General features: G+C 41.5%; 1 protein-coding gene across 1 annotated transcript; it reads right to left on the bottom strand.

The window, feature by feature from the left end:
* Nucleotides 1–5082: 5082 nt before the first annotated feature.
* BET1 (Bet1 golgi vesicular membrane trafficking protein) lies at nucleotides 5083–19997 on the bottom strand. The gene is made up of 4 exons (XM_038392509.2): nucleotides 19674–19997; nucleotides 9700–9815; nucleotides 7693–7749; nucleotides 5083–6757 (listed from the first exon to the last, which is right to left on the bottom strand). Exons 1-4 carry the CDS (start codon nucleotides 19690–19692, stop codon nucleotides 6602–6604), a joined length of 348 nt encoding a protein of 115 aa, XP_038248437.1. The 5' UTR covers nucleotides 19693–19997; the 3' UTR covers nucleotides 5083–6601.
* Between the last annotated feature and the right edge of the window lie 529 nt (nucleotides 19998–20526).

Here is a 20526-nt window from a genome sequence, read left to right as displayed (position 1 = left end):
CAACTCTGTCCACATATCTATTCAGGGGACACCATCATAGGGCCTAATCACATCAGCGACATTATCAGAGGCTCGTTCACCTGCGCATCTACCAATGTGATATATGCCATCATGTGCCAGCAATGCCCCTCTGCCATGTACATTGGCCAAACTGGACAAACTCTACGTAAAAGAATGAATGGACACAAATCAGACGTCAAGAATTATAACATTCAAAAACCAGTTGGAGAACACTTCAATCTCTCTGGTCACTCGATTACAGACCTAAGAGTGGCTATCCTTTAACAAAAAACCTTCAAAACCAGACTCCAACGAGGGACTGCAGAATTGGAATTAATTTGCAAACTGGATACAATTAACTTAGGCTTGAATAGAGACTGGGAATGGATGAGTCATTACACCAAGTAAAACTATTTCCCCATGTTATTTCTCCCCCCCACCCCACGCCCCACTGTTCCTCAGATATTCTTGTTAACTGCTGGAAATAGCCTACCTTGCTTGTCACCATGAAAGGTTTTCCTCCTTCCCCCCTCCCCCCTGCTGCTGGTGATGGCTTATCTTAAGTGATCACTCTCCTTACAGTGTGTATGATAAACCCATTGTTTCATGTTCTCTCTGTGTGTGTATATAAATCTCTCCTCTGTTTTTTCCACCAAATGCATCCGATGAAGTGAGCTGTAGCTCACGAAAGCTTATGCTCTAATAAATTTGTTAGTCTCTAAGGTGCCACAAGTACTCCTTTTCTTTTTGCGAATACAGACTAACACGGCTGCTACTCTGAAATCAGGCTCTTAGGGCATTCTTCTCGATTGTCTTTGGCTTCATTATAGTGCTGCAAAAGCTGCAGTTGTTTGGCTGGCTAAGCCAAACTCTTACTAAACAAAAGGCGGAAAGAGAAGGAAAAAGGACAAACGAGAAGAAACAAGAGCAGAAACCCAAATATTACAGTCCAGCTGGTGGGCAGGATTTAGTGAGAGCTGGTGGAGGTGACAATATCCTCTGAGCTGGGTGGTCAGGACATCTCTCATGCTCAAAATGATGAAGACTTAGTGCTATCACAATGAATCTTGAGGCCCGAGAAGCCTGTTAAGATGACACCCAGGATGGTAAAGCTCACTCCTTTCAGTCCACCTGTCTTCCACCATTGGAATTTCCCCCAAAGTCTTTCCGGAAGATAGCTCATCTTTCTTTATTTTGTCCACCAACTAGTCCTAGTTTTTTACACCAATTTTGATCCATTAATTTCTTATTCCATTCGCTTTTTCTTACCAGTCACCACCTTAGGAATCCTTGGGTGGTACAAGAATACCCTTTTGTTTAGATTAATTCAATCTAACTTCTGCTGACTTTCCAAGTAATTTTATGTTAACAGTCTGAGTTGGACTTTTGTTACTTTGAACAACCTAAAAGTCCAGGCCTCTACACTACAGGGGTTGCAATACATAGTCTCCCCCAAATAGTCTCCTTACATATAGTATCCTTTACATAGTGAAATATTCCTCAAGAAAGGGTCATTCTATTTCTACATAAGTTCTCTTTCAACCTTTTCCAAATGAATGGCTGGGATTCTGAATCAAATCTTCATACTGCACATTTACTTCTGTTAAAAGGCCAATACTTCATCCATTGTTCATCTTTATCATTTAAAATGCACTGGTAAAACCTATTGAAACACATAGTTTGTAACCTACAGCCATCCACATGAGCTGCACGCTCTTAACTGTATCCCAGCCCAATAATTTCAGGCTACAAGAGATATCAAAATAACTTAATGCCATTAAAGTTGAGGCGCTCTAGTGTGATTAAAAATAAATACCCTTTTCACATCTCATTTCTCAGAGATGCATAATTTAAAGTACCCTATACTGATGCTATAGAAATCTAGTACCAGAAATCTCTGGTTGGAGAGAGGAAAGCCATGAAGTGCTCATGCATCCCAAGGAATCAGGCCATCCCTGTACTACTTATACATTATACAAAACTTTTTTTTTTCTGATGTAGCTTATTGAGAAGTTAGGCAACCATAGCAGATTAAAGGAGTTTATTTTTCCCCCTCTGTGATGGGTTCCCCCCAGGGTGTCACCTGGAACTGGGGTACCACTGAACTCTCTGACCCACCAGCCTGGGTTCACTCTCATACTGCACTGCTGTGACAAGCTCCCAGTCTTAACTTCCCCAACATACACACAGGTAGGGATACATCCAGCTGCAGTTACATGCAGGCTCTCTGACTAGCCACTCCATGAACCAACAGTAGAAAGGCTAAAGCCAAGGTAACTCTCAGTGTCCCAGGCATGCACCCACTCTAGAGCATAAACCCAAAATTATACCATCTTGTGCTTTACAGGGAACTGTACAGCGTAAACTGAGTTTGCTCTCCCCCACCCCCACCAATGTGGAAAGGAATATGCAACAGCTCCTCTGAGCTACGATTCCCACACACTTCACTCTAAACTCACTTGTTCAGAGAAAGCAAAAACAAGTCTATTTACTGCAAAAGATAGATTTTAAGTGATTATAAAGGATAGCAAACAGATCAAAGCAGATTACCTAGTAAATAAAAATGCAAACTAAGTCTAAGATACTAGAAAGACAGGATATGAATTAGCAAATTCTCACCGTGGCTGATGATACAAGCAGGCTGCAGATTCTTAAGGGGCAAGCTGTGCTTGCTTTACAGCTTGGAATCCTCAAGTCTTTCATACACAGGCTAGAAATTTCTTTAGCCTGTGTCCAGCACTTTCCCCAGTTCAGTCATTGTTTCTCAGCTGTTTCCAGGAGTCTTCTTGGGTGGGGAGTGAAGAACAACAGATGTCACTCCCTGCCTTATATAGCTTTAACATATGGTGGGAACCTTTGTTTCAAAACTTAGTCCCCAGACTGGTTTGTGGAAAAATACTGACATCCCAAGATGGAGTCCAGATTCATGTAGCCTGGTCACATGTCCTTATAGAGTCATAGCAGCCATTACTTACAGGCTGTCTGGAGTGTTCTCTGGAAGGGTCACCAGGTAGGAGATGAGATAAGGCCTCATGGCTCACTGCCCTGAATAGGCCCTTCCCAGCCAGCTATCTAGACTGAAAGCATCTTGTCTAGTGGGCGTCACTATGTTTGAAGTACAGACACATTAGTATTTATAACTTCAGATACAAAAATGATACATGCATACAAATGGGATAATCATATTCAGCAAATCATAACTTTTCCAATGACATCCTACATGACCCATCTTGCATAAAATACATCATGATTATGTTATAATCATATATCACTATGAAGAATATGGGGTGCAGTGTCACTCCCTCCTCATATTTTACTGTTCCTTCATGCTTAAAGATACCCTCACTTTTCTCCGAAGTATCAGATCTATTTTTCCTAGAAAACTAATAAGGTAGTAATATCAAGAAAAGGCTAAAACTCAAGCTACAGTTTTCCCAGACATAGAGGGTTAGGGAGATTGAGTCTTTCATAGACATACCTTTTACTCACCTGTTGCGGTTTAAAACCTAGACCTCAAAATCCTGTCAGTTTTAAACAATCTAAGAATCAAACAGAGGCAGATTTTATATTCTGAGGATTCCTACAAAGGCTGAGAAAAGACAAGAATAAACTGTAAAGCAATGTGAACACTGGTGTTAGTGCAACACTTTTGGGCAAGGGCAGAAAACAAGTATACCAACATTAATTCAAGTGTAGTTCAATTATGCTATGTGTTGCATACGCAATGAGTCCCTGCCCATATAGGTATTTGCTCTAGGGAGAGAGAAAAAAAAAGTAGTCTATGTAGTGAAACTTCAGATACTATGTTTGATAACCAAAAAGAGATGCTGCAGTAACATGAAGACAGTACGTGTATATATGTATGTATTGTGACAAAGTCAGGCTGGACAGCTGCAAGAGAATAGTGGAAGGGCTGTTAGCCTTAGAAGGATAAAGGCCATTTTCCCTATAAACTGAGGGACACCTGAGTCCAATCAAGAGCTGCCTGAGACATTTATAAACCCCTCTTCTGGTGAGAGAAGGGGCAGAGAGACAAGTTGTTGCAGGGATAGTGGTAGCTGGAAGACAGACTTCTCCTGGGTGAGGGGCTACTCTCCTCCTGACAGGGGAAACAACTAAACTGAATGCCTGTTTAGGGGAAGGATGGGTACGCTGGGGCCAATAACAGGATAACCCCCACCCCAGAGACGGGATAGGAAAAGGTATCCTCCTGTATTTTGTGTTTGTGAATTTGTTTCTTTTGTTTAGAATACTCTTTGGGCCTGCCCCAAAGCCTTCCTTGAAAATACTGATAAATAAAAATGGAAAGACACTGTCCAGAGTGGGGCTGATTTGCTCGAGGCCCTGCCACTAGCAAAGGGGGAAGCGCTAAGCCTGGCAAGACTGATGAGATGCAAAAGCTCTGGAGGTCAGAGGCAATGCACTGTATTAGGAATAATGCTTGTAGTATCTCAGCTTGGGGGGTAACGCTCACTCCCAAAGACTGCAATACCTACCAATAGAATAGTGAGTGGACTTTAATTCCTGAAGGCAGATTTGTTAAAAATGGAGGGTTCCTTAGACAGAGGGCCATTGCAATATACAGTGATACAAACAGCAATCCTTTAAAGATGGAGGATGTGTTACATAAGAGTCAGTGTTTCAAGCACATTTTGTTTGTGTACATTTTTTTAGATGTTTGACAATAAAGATTTTTTTTCAAGTCTACTCAAACTACAGTAGATTAATTCTTTTGCAGACTATCTAAAATTAGGTCTCCTCAAACGTGGTAGATAAGAAAAACACAATCAAGTTGTTGAATATGGATTATAAAAGTAACTATCCACCAGACTAATACTAGTATGATACTTAAATATTCAGAATGCACCTCAGTTTACCAGTTGTTTAAGTTATTTTTTTTTCCCAAACAAGGATAGTTGCATCATTAAATACTGCTGTTTAAAATATCGAATACTGATTCTAACATTATTTTAAAATCAGCACTTTTGAAAAACCTCTTAGTATTTTATGCTAGGAAAGACTACATAAGATGGAACAAACCTGCAATCTATTTTCAGGAACAAATCCATATGGCTAAGAAACATACCACAGACATGCTTTATTTTTTTACACTTTGTAATGGGGTAGTACTACAAGTCATGGCAACATTTTGCATTTTGAGTCCAAAAAATTTACGCAAAGAATAGTTTTCTTTTAGATAACATTTCAATCTCCAGAAAATGGTTTCTATTTTGTATGCTGCATTTAACAGTGTAATAGTCGCTAGACAACAATTTACCTTTATGAATAACCAAAACTAAGGCTTAATCAACAAATAAATAAAAGTACCTCTAATAAAAGAGGTAATTAATGCTATCTTGCATCCTAATACTCTCCAGTATAAGACATTATAAATCTGGTTTCACATTTAAAAATTATGCTAAGTAGCTTTAAGAGGTCATTAACTGACAAACGTACGAAGGGTAAAAACCCGAGCGATTCAATAGAATCAGTAAGTTTTAAGTACTTAAATATAAAATGTAATGGAAAGATGCTATGCAAATATTTGCATCTTGTCCATGCTGGTTCCCCAAACTATCAAAAGGCATTTGGTTATATTGAATACATGTCTTAGGACTTGTCTGCATGTTGCTGCAGCTGTGCCACGATAGCATTTCAGCGTGGACATTACCTATGCACACCTGAGGGGTTCTCCCATCTGCATAGGTAATCCACCTCCCCAAGAGGCAGAAGCTAGGTCAACAGACGAATTCTTCCATCCACCTAATGTTGTCTATAGCAGGGGTTAGGTTCGCATAACTATGTCTCTCAGGGATGTGGATTTTTCCATACCTTTGAGAAACATAGCTATCTCCCTGTAAATTCCCAGGGTAGACCAGCCCTTAGCATTACTTGGTCTCAAATTAAAATTAACCAACATTCTTCCAGTTTAGGTCAGTTAATTCCTCCTTAACCTGCAAGGTCAATTTTTTTTTTATTTCATTTTAAAATTCTAAGCCATAATACTTACAGAAACTTGCCAACCCACACTCAAAGCATTACAAGTATGACGATACTGTAGTTTCAGGTGGTTTAACCTATGCTACAATAAATCTGTTTTGAAAAAGCATAAGCCTTTTTCATACTTTTATAATCTGCAAATTGCTACAAGCCTTATCCTGAGGTCCTTGCTCAGGATTAGGCCCTACTTTTGTTAATATTTGTTTTTACTTTATTAAAAACGTGAAACCCATTAAAGGAAATTCAAAGTTAAAGGTTCACATTTTGTCCTTGCGGGCACATTTTTTATTTATTTTTTTATTTTTGTGCATTTCCAAAGATATTTCCCCAAGAAGTAATTTTAGCCAAGATGTAAATATGCACAAGGTAGTAGATAACATTTGTTAACCCCAGAAAACAGGGGATATGATAAGAAAGCTTCTGGAATGGTAAATATTAAGACAAAATATACATAACAAATGCACTGATATTTAATATATTTTACAATAACCATTTAACCATATTTATCAACAGAGTATGTAAATTTAATGTCTGTCCTCACAGATTAACACCATTTTGTAATTCTGTTGAAGTGGCACTAAAAAGATGGATATAATTTTCATCATCTCAGTTTAATAATCCAGTAAATTACAAAAAAGACAAAGAGTGCAAAGAGCATCATGTAGCACAATAGTTTTGTCTGGCTCCCTCTGGAGAGTGTTTTCAGTCTGCCTATAGTCGCATCTAGAAATCCACCCGTAGAATCAAAGTCAGAGTCCTATGAAAAAGGAGAACATAAAGAGAATCATTCTAAGCAAGTAACACCACGCTACAATGGACTAGGCACAATCACTTCTTGCATTTGTCTTTTCTTTTTGTATTTAAAGTATTAAAAAACCATTTCAAACCAGCATATGAACAGGCAGTTACATCTTGCTAGCCTATAATAAAGGGAAGTCCTCATTTCATGTCCATTCCATCTGATTACCTATTTTCAGATACAAGACGATCTTACGCAAGTAACCAATTTTCTTTGATTTTCACTTCTGTCCTCCATTTTTTTTAAATCAATTCTAGCACTGACATGCCCCCTTTGTCAAAGCTATATTTTAAATCCTATTCCATATTTGCTGTAATGGAGCAGAAATAATTAGACTCATCTGGGACCTACCAATTTTTACTGCTCCTTTAGAAGTTATATTCATACAAAGGCCATGTCTCCACTTACCGATGCTGCCGTGGATCGATGCAGCAGGAGTTGATTTAACAGGTCTAGTGAAGACCCACTAAATCGTCTACAGAGCACTCTCCGGTCAACTTTGGTACTCCATGGAACGAGAAGATTAAAGTAAGAGACGCAATGCAGACACTGCAGTAAGTCAACCTAAGCTACGTCGACTCCAGCTACATTTTTCATGTAGCTGTAGTAGTGTAACTTAGGTAAACTTACTCCGGTAGCGTAGACAAGGCCAAAGTGTTTACATGAGGAAGCACTGCTGCTACAGAAATAGTACCTAATGGTCAATTTGGAGAATAGAACTGTTCCTCCTTTTTGTCCCTATAATAAACAACATTTTTGTGGTATTATATAACATAAGGGATAAGTTCTTAGTCCCGTCACTACAAGATTCTTAATAGAAAAAACACCAACTATAAACAAGCATATGTATATATCGCTGTAGAAATTCGTAAGATTAATTGCTACATACTTACCATGTCTGATAACATTTTATTCTGATTTTTAACTTCTGTTCCAATTTCAATGGAAAGCTATAAAAGAAGTGAGCATTACCATTACTTATATTATTTGAGCCATATAAACCAGATTTCACTATTATATACTGGGAGAAGTCATTCTGAAAGTATCTGTCATCTCCTGTGTTTTTCTAGATGTAGTAACATGGATGCTATATTTTCAAAGAGACCAGAGAAAAGCATCTATGAAATTGTGCACAAGTGCAATAGATAAGGCCTTCAACTCTGGGACACTTGTTACTTTACACCATCCCCCTATGGCAAAGTGGCTCTAACCTGAATGCATCTCCCTGACACGCAGATGCATCTTCTGGTGATGTAATGCCACCACCGCGTCTACATTTATGTTGTATTAGTTTACGACAAGAACATATACAGCCTAAAGACTGACATTATTTTATGGTATACATTTTTCTCAGGATTTTTTTTAGGTTCTCTATAAAGATTGACTCTGGAATCAAATATTCAGAATAAAGAGGTGTTTATAGCCTTTTCCCTATTTTTCTCATTTTACTAAGAACCACTCTTCACAGTGGAAGAAGACATGGCATGAATTTCCAGAAATTTAAAAGATATGGGTGAAATTTACATAGCAATACACTACTCAAGGGTGCAGTTATTAGGTTATTGGCACACTGCTTGGATGGCTGAATGTACTGTCTGTGTTCCTGGTTCTCAGTACACCTTAAGTATATGGTAATCACCTAACTAATGCACACCCTGGAGTAGCTTATTGCTATATTATTAACACAGCCATGTTGACAACAGAATTTCAAACTTTCCTACCTGGGGCCACCCAAATGACCTACTTTTTTGTGTCATGATCCCACTCCCATGGTCTTTTGCTGTTTTTGTATGAGGGTACTGTGCGATGATTCTAAGTGGCACTTATCAGGAGTACAGCATAGTGCGAGCATTAGGGAAGATGATTATGAGTGACAAGCTGTGAGAGCAGAAATCAGAGCTTCTCCTTCCCTCCCTTTAGCTCATTCCACTAGATCTTAGCAGTCACTGTGTTTTGGTGATTTTACTTCAAAACCCCAACCACCACCTGTGATGCAACCCCCAATTTGACAATCCTAGTTCAAAGTACGATTTAAGATGACAGCATTTATTTAAGATAATCTGTCTCTATGCTTGTCTAATTGGAACTGAATTGCTTAATTATGAACAACAGTCTGAGCAATAAGATTGTAAGGGCTTTGACTCTGTAAAAGTCATTGCCTTGCACCACATCTCTAAAAACGGCACCTATAGTGAGGGCTCCAAAATGTTTAACAGGTTTCGGAATGGATTAACTATTGGAAAAATGGAGTTTCTTGTTGAGTAGAGTGAACTCGCGGGGTTTTGGTTAGAAAAGGATTTATTTTAAAAATATAGTCCTCAGTCTCTAGAATGAGTTTCCCTAGTCAAAAAGTTTCTTCTTTTGAGGAAATCAGGATGTTACTTCCAAAATAATTATTCCATATTATAAATTCATAAATAGATGTAGTAAAAGTTGTCCAAATCTCAACTTGAAGGACTTGATTGTTCTTCAACTACTGTCTCTGCTAAGTACAAGTAGTCTAATTCCTTAAATTAACAGGAACAAACAAACAAAAAAAAACCTTGTTGTCAGGTCAATTACTGAGCTGAACCCAGGCTTCTAGTTTCCCTGGCCAGTGTGATTCTTACTCGAGGAAATGCTGACTCCTAGAGTTGAGAATAAGCAGTAAGTATAGACTCTGCTGTCCTCATCAGGCAAGTAGCTTCATGATTAGCCAAAAAGGACAGCAGGAGCTAAAGTCTAATTGAAGAGGAAATCAGCTACACGAGTGAATGCACTGTGCTTTTTGACTGGCAATATTTTTTTCTTGTATTCAATTTATGTTTTAAACTTTTCCTCTATTGCTGCTTCACTGGTTCATAAGATTTTGTGCACTTGATTCAATCGAAGTGATGATGCCACTGTAATTATAGACTTACTGATTTTATGGCAGAGACTTTTGTACGCAGACTTTCAGTTAACCTTTCATTTTCTTCTTCGTGTACACTATACCCACTGTTGGAATAGCCATAGTTACCAGTGGGTGCTCCTTCACCTAAACACAAAAAACCCCAGTAAATCAGGTTTACAGACAGGAAATATCATCCAAGCAAAATACAGTATCATGGGGGTCCCAGTCCATTTATGGTTACAAATGCATTTCCTTATGCATCCCTGCAGCATCCTCAAGAATGAGCAAGAGACATTGTTAACATATACAAATTCTCTCAGCCATTTAGAACATTGAGTTTAGCTTTCAGTTCAGAAATCAGGAAAATTAAAAGGTTCTTTGGTAACCTTGATTTAATTAATTCATATATCATAACCCAATTTTGCCCTCAGATACAGTACGTTTGTGTATTCTCCAAGGAAGACAGCCTGAATGTTAAAAGCATACCTGAAAGTAGAACTGAGTCCATTGTATATTAAGGTATACATTCCCAAATATGCTGGATTCAGGAGTTAAGGTTACTCAGTAAGTCTTCATATTTTTGACTTTGGAATGTTTACATTTGTAACCTGTTATATGAAATATAGGTTTTAATGTCCCTTTAGTTTATAAAAAGGGAAAAGGATTAACATACAGGCTGCATAATCAGAGGTTTCCTCATGTTTCTACCAGCAACAGATCTCTGCCTTGTGGTGGGATGCTGCACTTGGCAAGTCATCTACTAGGTGGATGAAAGAGCTTCACAGTTGCTACCCAGACTGTCAACTGGCAGATGACTGTCCAGTAGAGGAGAGTCAGTGCCAAAATCATCAGTTTAGTATGCTCACCCCCTCCAATCTCTATTAAAGAGACCGTCCAACCAGCAGCTAAACAGCATACTGGGAGAGGTATGCACCAAGATCCCTGCATTCCCCCCCCCAACACACACACCACCCAGTACTCAAAGTAAAAGCAGTCCTAGCTTTGCAGGGCTAAAAGGAATAGCAGGGTAGCAGGCCACAAGTAGAAGACATATCAAGGGAGATGGCTGGCTAAAAGCCTGGGTTTTTATCTGCTAAATTTTAGAGTAGAGATTGTATTTACTTTCAGCTAGCAATCTAGTTCCTATCCTCATTTATCATGAGTAGCTAAAAATTTCAAATCACACTAAACCTGTTTGAATCCCCTTGACAAATTCATTTTCTCAGTTCATCCTTGAAAAGGTTTTGAGAGAGAGGAGACAGAGCAGTCATATCCACAAAACTAGAATAATGCATTGATATTATCTCTTGACTGATTTCCCACTGTACTGCACATGGTAAAGGCATACCTAGGAAAACAGGATAACTAGATAACTGATATTATGAATTTATGATATTCTGTAATACCAAGGTGGTTTTTTGTTTGGTGGTTGTTTTTTTTATAGATGCAGATTAAAAAAAAATTTTTTTTTTCCCACAAATTGGCCTGATGACAAGTTTTCAGTAAGGATGAATGAACTGGAAAGCTTCCATTTTACTATCATGCTACTCAACAATGGGAAATGGATCTTTTTTCTTTTATTTTTTTAAATTTTTTTCCAATCAGATTTGGATTAAGACCAAAGTTGGCTCAAAGAGAATCCTTTCGCAGAGTCACAAGCATGTGCCAAATATGAAGTTATAACTGAAGTAACCTTATGGTACTCATTACTAAGTGAATATCATAGTAGGAACGTGTTTACAATGGACTTTGAAATCTGTAGCTTGGAGCCAAAGTCCGGCAGTTATACATCAAAGATCATTGCAAGAGACAGTCTTTTACAAATGGAACAAGCATTCCAAGTCTTTTTAATAAGCAAACCCCATATTTACATAAACCACAACTTCAAGTGGGAATGAGGTTGCCAGACAGGTATGGAAGAAGTACTTTTGAAGTTTAAGAGAAATCAGTGCCGTGTGTGTACTGTCCCACAACATTGTGTGCTATCATTATGGGAATAAGCAGTATGCAGTAAGCACAACTGTGTAATAGGCAGCCAAAGAAGGCACAGGTGGCTGGAAGCAATGGCAGAAATTCTAGAAATTATAGGTTTTTATAAGAATAGAAGAATTTACCTAAACAACCTCTCTCAACGTGCCCCAATCTGAGGGGGACTGACTAGAAAGTGGAAACTGAATAGATTAAATAAAACAGATTTCTCCTAAAATAAAATGTAAGAGTCTGTCAAGAGTTGTGAAATAGGAAGATACAGGATTCACGCTCATCTTAAGAATGCACAAAAAATTGTTTCTTTGGATTCTTTAAGATCAAATATTCTATTAACTGGAACCATCTACTGAAATTTAGAGCACAAAGTTTAATGACCCTGTAAGCAAGCAGGACATTTTTTAATGTCCTCATAATAGCAATGGAGCCACACGATAAATTTAAGTCACTTTGTCTGGCCTTCTAATAGCTTTTCAACATTAGTTTCATTCAGGAACGGTCTGTTAGTGCCCCACACAGCAGGGGATGGTGAAAAACTCCCAGGGCCTCTGCCAATCTGTCCTGGAGGAAAACTCCTTCCCGACCCCAAATATGGTGATCAGCTGAACTCCGAGCATGTGGGCAACCAGATACCCAGGAAAGAATTATCTGTAGTAATTCAGATCCCACCCCATCTAACATCCCATCGCAGGCCATTGGGCCTATTTACTACGAAGAGTCAAAGATCAATTAATTGCCAAAATAATGTCATACAATCATACCATCTCCTCAATAAACATATTGAGCTTAATCTTGAAGCCATATAGGTCTTTTGCCCCCACTGCTTCCCTTGGAAGGCTGTTCCAGAACTTCACTCCTCTGATGGTTAGAAACCTTCGTCTAATTTCAAGTCTAAACTTCCTGATGGCCAGTTTATATCCATTTGTTCTTGTGTCCACATTGGTACTGATCTTAAATAATTCCTCTCCCCCCCGGTATTTATCCCTCCAATATATTTACAGAGAGCAATTATATCTCCCCTTCTTTTGGTTAGGCTAAACAAGCCAAGCTCCTTGAGTCTCCTTTCATAAGACAGGTTTTCCATTCCTCGGATCATCCTAGTAGCCCTTCTCTGTACCTGTTTGAATTCATCCTTCTTAAACTTGGGAGACCAGAATTGCACACAGTATTCGAGATGAGGTTTCCCCATGCCTTGTATAATGGTACTAACATCTCCTTATCTTTACTGGAAATGCCTCTCCTGATGCATCCCAAGACCGCATTAGCTTTTTTCACAGCCATATCACATAGGCGGCTCATAGTCATCCTGTGGTCAACCAATACTCCAAGGTCCTACTTCTCCTCTGTTACTTCCAATTGATGCGTCCCCAGCTTATAACTAAAATTCTTGTTGTTAATCCCTAAATGCATGACCTTACACTTTTCACTATTAAATTTCATCCTATTACTATTACTCCAGTTTACAAGGTCATCCAGATCTTCCTGTATGATATCCTGGTCCTTCTGTGAATTGGCAATACCTCCCAGCTTTGTGTCATCCGCAAACTTTATTAACATCCTCCCACTTTTCGTGCTGAAGTCAGTAATAAAAAGATTAAATAAGATTGGCCCCAAAACCGATCCCTGAGGAACTCCACTGGTAACCTCCCTCCCTCCAGCCTGACAGTTCACCTTTCAGTATTACCCGCTGTAGTCTCCCCTTTAACCAGTTCCTTATCCACCTTTCAAATTTCACTTTTCATATTGATCCCCATCTTTTCCAACAGGGGAAAAGCAAAACAATGAATTTTATCAATTTGCAACCTCCTTTTTATGTTGAGCATTACCTTCAATGTAGCACGAAATGAGCAATTAGGAGAAGTGTCTGAAGCCCTTCAACCTTAGTATACCCATCCAGACATATTTAAATTTGCAGGTCTTGCAAGTGAAGAAAGGGGAAAAATTTAAAGAATCAATATTATAGAGCGAGCTGGTAACCCCTATATTTTGGTTACTTTGACATCAATGGTCTAATATGACCCAGGAATGGGTACAAACATCCATTCAGGGAAAGTATGTTCCCATTTAAGACTGATCCCATATCTGAACAGAAAATCTAAGAATACTGTCTGAATTAATCCTAAACTTCTGATGCATGGATCACATGATATAAATCCTGAAGTATATTAATACCTACCAGTCCTAGAACGTATTGTGGAAGCTCAAAAGTTCTTTTACTATCACCATCAACACCATGGTTGGTTGACCGAAAGATGAGAATGCCCAAACTTCCCAAAGACTCTGTGGAATTCATGAACAGTCTCTATATTTGCATCCAACTACCATAAATGTTAAAATGTATAATGAGCACAAACTTTTTAAAAAGCATGACTTTTAATCAGAGGCGGGGTAAATAAAATCTATGATTTTTTAAAAGAAATTTAAAAAATGGGATTTTTTTTATTTAAATCGGATTTTTTTGACAAAAAAAGATAGTTTTAGTTAAGATACATTAGAGCTCAAAGATATCTCACCATGGAATAGGGATTATAAATTCTAATTCTATAGCATGAGATAATATATTCATATAATGTTTAAGAAAAGTTTTGTAAATGAGTTCCAATAGTTCATGGATTAGGGACCCAATCTTAGGGGGTTCCACAGGCGTCTGTACAGATTATTTAGGATAATCTTTCTATCTACCCAATGGGACTCAATGTTCAGTTTAGAAGATACCATCAGAGATGCTTAGTTTTGCAGTTCTCAAACTGTGGATTTGTGTCTCCAGAAGTAACATGCTTGTTAACAGCAAAAATGTTTGTAAATAAATAAACAAAACATATAGAGGTGAGAAATAACAGACCTCAACTCTGTTGTCCCTCTGCAAATTTCTGTACACAGAGTCAATCCCTTACCTCTCTCTAAAAGTGCAAAGTTTCAAAAAGTTCAATGAATAGAAGATTGCGGGCGGAATAGATCTGGACAAGGAGAAGAAGTCTGGAGATAAATGTGAGAAGCGAGGGACAGATGCTTGTTTTGTTAAAATATTATATGTTTGCTGTTGAAGAAAAAAAATCCAGAATACTTAACGTTGCTGTTTTAGTTAAAAAAAACAATTTAAATGTCTGTCTGGTGATGTTCTCCTCCTAATACAGCATGGCAAGAAAATCCTCCAAATATTAATGATTAACCCATTGAACTGCAGATATTTATAAAGTCATTGGGAGGTGAACTATCTGCTTCAATTATCTTTGGTAAATAAAATAACCAAACAATCATTCGTTTTCTGATATAGCTGTAAAACTAATCTGAAAAGTTTTCAAAATAAATCACTTTAAAAACGTATAGTTGTGTACCTTCTAAAAATGAAACCTTCATCTATCTCTGAGTTGTGAAGAATATGTATTAAGGTAATAACAACCAACAAGAATGCACTTTTATGTAGAAAACCATGATTAAATTGAGTCTTCCTGACTAGTGATTTAAATCATGATTTAAACCAAATCCACCCTGATCAGAGGACCACCGGGAGAGGCACTAAACATTTTTTTTTTAAAAGCTACTGAAGGTGTGTTTGGAGCGACCTGTCACTATAAGCTAACCATTCCTTCAGTGGAAATCTGACGTGATTTAATTAGAGAACTAGACCCACACAAAAAACCCAAAAGAATTCAGAAGCAGCTATGGGACCTATTACTTAACTAACACGATTCATCCCAAGCATAAAGCAGCATTAGAAACGTGGCTGATAGAGTAACAGAATTTTTTCTCTTCTAGCATTCAAAAGTAAAGATCAAGATTTCTACCCCAAATCTTGAAGATTGCATCATAATGCAGTTACATCATAATTAGGGCTCTGTGTTTGTGATGGAGGGGGCGAAAGTCACGGATTCCGTGACTTCCTGAGACCTCTGTGACTTCTGCAGCGGCCAGTATGGCTGACCCCAGGGCCAGCTGCTCAGGCGGCTACTGGAGTGATCCCGACCCTAGAGCTGCTCTGGCGGCCTCAGGCAGTTGACCTCAGGAACCACGCAAGCGGTGGCCAATGCAGCTGGCCCTGAGGACTTCCTGAGCAGCGGTCCCCGGGGGCAACCGGAGCAACCACAGCTTGATGGCCCCCAGGGCTTCCCTGCCCCAGGCGCTGGTGCCGCAGGCTCCCCCTCCCCTCTGTGGCACCCCTCACCCCCAAGATTCATTAGGTATTTATGGTATAAGTCATGGACAGGTCACAGGCCCTGATTTTTTGTTTCTGACCCGTGACCTGTCCATGACTTTTACTAAAAATAACCATGATTAAATCATAGCCTTAATCATAATGGAAGACTGGAAGTAAAATAATTGTCCTAGATCAGTTGAATTCTGTACACTTAAAAACAAATATTGTTGGTATTGCAGGAGTGTCAAAGGCCATATCTGCACTGTATGCTTCTTTTGACGGCATGTAGAGTATGTACTAAGGTGGCCCTCCATTCCCCAGCACAGGTTTAAATAGCAGTGTAGACAGGGAGGCACAGCTTAGGTGAGTAGAGTACAGACATGCCTAAATGGTCAGGGTATGTACTCATATCCTACATGGCTCTCTATTCGCTCAAGCCATGCCTTCCTATCTACATTGCTCTTTTTAGACATGCAGTGTCCCGCTGCTTCCCAGATGGAGCCTTTCCCTGCCACAAGGAAAAACACCTGCTCTGGGTAAAGGCTCTGGCAAGGGGAGGCAGCGGGGAAAGGTTCCGGCAGAGGGGAAAAGGTTCCAGCAACTCCCCACTTCTAGAACCTTTCTTCACTTCAGGTAAGGACTCCAGCAAAGGGGAGGCAGCAGGAAAATGCTCTGACAGCTCCCTGCTGCTGGAGCCCTTTGCCACCAGAGCTTTTCCTTGCTGCAGATAAGGATTCTGGTGGCAGGGGGAAGGCTCCAGAAGAGCAAAAGGCTCTGGCAACTCCCCACCACAGGGAACAGCTCAGCCTCTCCCCGTCAGAGCCTTTTCTCACTGCAATGAGAGGCTTGGGGACCTGCTGAAGTCTTTCCATGCTGCCCTTTCCCCACACCAGAGTCTTTCACTGACATGTAGCTACACACTGCAGTATGGACGCAACCTGTTTTTCACTGCACCATGTAGCTACACATACCCTACACAGTGTATAGTGTAGATGTAGCCTAAGGCCCTCAGACAGAAATCAGGGCTCTGTTGTGCTACTCATGATAGAAACACATAACAAAAAGATGGGCTACTGGTCTATTTGGTCTACCAAATAATTTACAGTCTAAGGCCTCATCGGCACATAAAATTTACACTAGCATAGTGATTTCAGTCCAGAATGTAGGTGAAAAAACTACACACTGCTGACAAAACCCCCAGTGTATACACAGCTATGCCAACAGAAGAAGGCTTTTCTCAGCAAAGGTAAGGTCATGAAGGGAAGTGGTTTTTATACCTGCAAAATTCATGTTTGTTGGCAAATGCTGAGTCTACCGTATGGGCTATGCTGCCCTAGGAACTGTAGTGTAAACATAGCCTAAGTAACGGAGTCTGTTTTACCACATTCTGAATGGTTTGGTCAAAACTAACTCCTAACTACTTAGTAGATTGGGTAAGCCATTATTTTATTCTTGTATTTTATTTACATAATTACAGTTTAGTCAATTTGGACAATGCTTTTTCTCATTTACTTAACTTTTTCCCCCATTAAGGGGGAACCTTACAGTAGTGAAAAGATTTAACTGCTGCTATGTGCTGTACAAGTAATAGTGCCTGCTCCAGACAGCAACACGTTCATAACTTCCCACACCCCCTTTTTACATAATTCTTCCAAATGCCAATATTCTTGTTACCCAACAGGGTTATTTCCAAGCCACACTCTAGACACATCTGAAAGTTTGATGCCAGCTGCAGAAGTAGCCTGTCTTCAGGCAGGGAATGAAGGGCAACAAACAGTTATTCATTTTACAAATACGTTTTTCAAGTCACGGGCTCTAAAACAGAGTCCATGAGCTTAGTACTAGCATACTACAAAACAAAAAGGCAAAAATAACAGCAGCATTTTAAATGCATCTTCTTTCACTTTCTGTCACCCTCAACAGGTTGGAGGATGATCTCTACCACAGATTTACATAAAGAAAAGGAGGACTTGTGGCACCTTAGAGACTAACAAATTTATTTGAGCATAAGCTTTCGTGAGCTACAGCTCACTTCATCGGATGCATCGGAAAATTTTCCACCGAATGCATCCGATGCAGTGAGCTGTAGCTCAGGAAAGCTTATGCTCAAATAAATTTGTTAGTCTCTAAGGTGCCACAAGTCCTCCTTTTCTTTTTGCGGATACAGACTAACACGGCTGCTACTCTGAAACAGATTTACATATGGGTCCCGAGATGACTCAGGCCTCCCACTTTCTGTAATCACCTGCTTCAGAGTAGCAGCCGTGTTAGTCTCTAAGGTGCCACAAGTACTCCTTTTCTTTTTGTAATCACCTGGTTGCTGGAGGGTACCAAGAGAAGGTCTGAAACAACGACAACACTCGGTTACTGGGGGGATAAATTTCAGAGTAGCAGCCGTGTTAGTCTGTATCCGCAAAAAGAAAAGGAGGACTTGTGGCACCTTAGAGACTAACAAATTTATTTGAGCATAAGCTTTCGTGAGCTACAGCTCACTTCATCGGATGCATCGGAAAATTTTCCACCGAATGCATCCGATGCAGTGAGCTGTAGCTCAGGAAAGCTTATGCTCAAATAAATTTGTTAGTCTCTAAGGTGCCACAAGTCCTCCTTTTCTTTTTGCGGATACAGACTAACACGGCTGCTACTCTGAAACAGATTTACATATGGGTCCCGAGATGACTCAGGCCTCCCACTTTCTGTAATCACCTGCTTCAGAGTAGCAGCCGTGTTAGTCTCTAAGGTGCCACAAGTACTCCTTTTCTTTTTGTAATCACCTGGTTGCTGGAGGGTACCAAGAGAAGGTCTGAAACAACGACAACACTCGGTTACTGGGGGGATAAATTTCAGAGTAGCAGCCGTGTTAGTCTGTATTCGCAAAAAGAAAAGGAGTACTTGTGGCACCTTAGAGACTAACAAATTTATTTGAGCATAAGCTTTCGTGAGCTACAGCTCACTTCATCGGATGCATCGGAAAATTTTCCACCGAATGCATCCGATGCAGTGAGCTGTAGCTCAGGAAAGCTTATGCTCAAATAAATTTGTTAGTCTCTAAGGTGCCACAAGTCCTCCTTTTCTTTTTGCGGATACAGACTAACACGGCTGCTACTCTGAAACAGATTTACATATGGGTCCCGAGATGACTCAGGCCTCCCACTTTCTGTAATCACCTGCTTCAGAGTAGCAGCCGTGTTAGTCTCTAAGGTGCCACAAGTACTCCTTTTCTTTTTGTAATCACCTGGTTGCTGGAGGGTACCAAGAGAAGGTCTGAAACAACGACAACACTCGGTTACTGGGGGGATAAATTTCAGAGTAGCAGCCGTGTTAGTCTGTATTCGCAAAAAGAAAAGGAGTACTTGTGGCACCTTAGAGACTAACAAATTTATTTGAGCATAAGCTTTCCTGAGCTACAGCTCACTTCATCGGATGCATTCCTATGAAGTGAGCTGTAGCTCAGGAAAGCTTATGCTCAAATAAATTTGTTAGTCTCTAAGGTGCCACAAGTCCTCCTTTTCTTTTTGGGGGGAGGAAGGAGGGCAGCAGCTGGAGCGGGGCGTGTGTCTGGCAAGCTGTGATCAGCGAGGTGGAAAGAGAAGTATCCCAAGGGCCTCCCCTAAGAAGCAGCTCAGCGCGGGGATGGTGTCTCGCTTCTGCAGCCTCCTCTCAGGGCCACTTTACTTCACGGCGGGTGCACAGCCCCGGCTGGGGTACGCGCCCCGGAGCTTAGCCAGAGACCAGTTCAGGCCACGGGGAAGGAGGCCACAGAAACGATTCAGGCCCCATTTCCACCTGCTTACAGGGCCTCGGTCACCCCCCCCGCTCCCGAGCCCCGCCCCCCCCGCTCTTCTCCGCGCCGATCAGCCCCGCCGCCGTCCGCCGCTTACCCAGCCCAGCGCGCCTCATCCCTGCGGCGGGATGGGCAGGCGACCCGCTGAGCAAGAGGCTCCGCGCGTCAGCGGCCGCGGCCAAGCTCCGGCTTCCGGGCCCTCCCCAGGGGTCACCAATCCGCCCAAACGCCACGACATCGCTGCCCCACGGCCCTCTGGGTAACGCAGTCCCTCCGCGTGCGGGGCCCTTCCGGCCGAGCCCGGGGCCTCCTGGGTAGCGGCGGCGCCATCTTGGTTCTGCCGTCGCGGGGCAGCGGCGACTCCAAGGCCAAGGGGAGGAGCGGGCAGGGCCCGGGCTGGGCGCCCGGGGACGTTCGCCGGCGGATACGGGCCGCTCCAGCGCCCTGGGTGACGGCGGGGGCCGGAGCGGGAGCGGCAGCTTCCCCCCCCCCCCCCGGAGCTAACCCTGCGTTCCCGCAGCAGCCCGGGCCTGGGGAAGGGCCCCGCCACCCGTGGCGCCGGGCGGTGGCTGTCCGCCAGCGCCGCCCCGTGCGCTGTGTTCCGGCAGCTCCTGCGCCCTGTCCCCCTCCGCCGTGCCCTCGCCCTTTGTCTCTGTGATCCCCTGCAGGCTCCGCGTTTCTCTCCGCTTTACTCTCTTCTCCGCTGCCTGCCCCGCTCGCCCACTCCTGTTACGTTCCCTCTTCTCTCCCGGGCCCTAGTCCTGCCTCGCTCCCCCTCGCTCCTTCGCTTTCATGCCTGCCACAAGCCAGCCCGGAAGTGGGGAGGAGAAGCCAGCGCGGCTCGGGTCAGCCGCGTTCTGCAGATCTGTTGACGGAGCTGTCTAGAGATTTGCGCCTGTCGTATCGCCCAGAGTCACAGGGAGCCTCTGATTCCGGCTGCCTCTAACGCT

Source organism: Dermochelys coriacea, chromosome 2 (assembly GCF_009764565.3).
Source record: "Dermochelys coriacea isolate rDerCor1 chromosome 2, rDerCor1.pri.v4, whole genome shotgun sequence".
NCBI classification, from domain to species: domain Eukaryota; kingdom Metazoa; phylum Chordata; order Testudines; family Dermochelyidae; genus Dermochelys; species Dermochelys coriacea.
The sequence above is the reverse complement of the archived record's forward strand: the minus strand, read 5'-3'. Positions and strand labels throughout refer to the sequence as shown.

What these genes read in the sequence shown, in the direction of transcription:
- BET1 (XM_038392509.2), bottom strand. An exon ending in AAGTCTCTGCCATAAAATCA is followed by an intron (nt 7,750 to 9,699) that starts GTAAGTCTATAA and finishes CTTCTTTTATAG; the next exon opens with CTTTCCATTGAAATTGGAAC. An exon ending in ATAAAATGTTATCAGACATG is followed by an intron (nt 6,758 to 7,692) that starts GTAAGTATGTAG and finishes CCTTTTTCATAG; the next exon opens with GACTCTGACTTTGATTCTAC.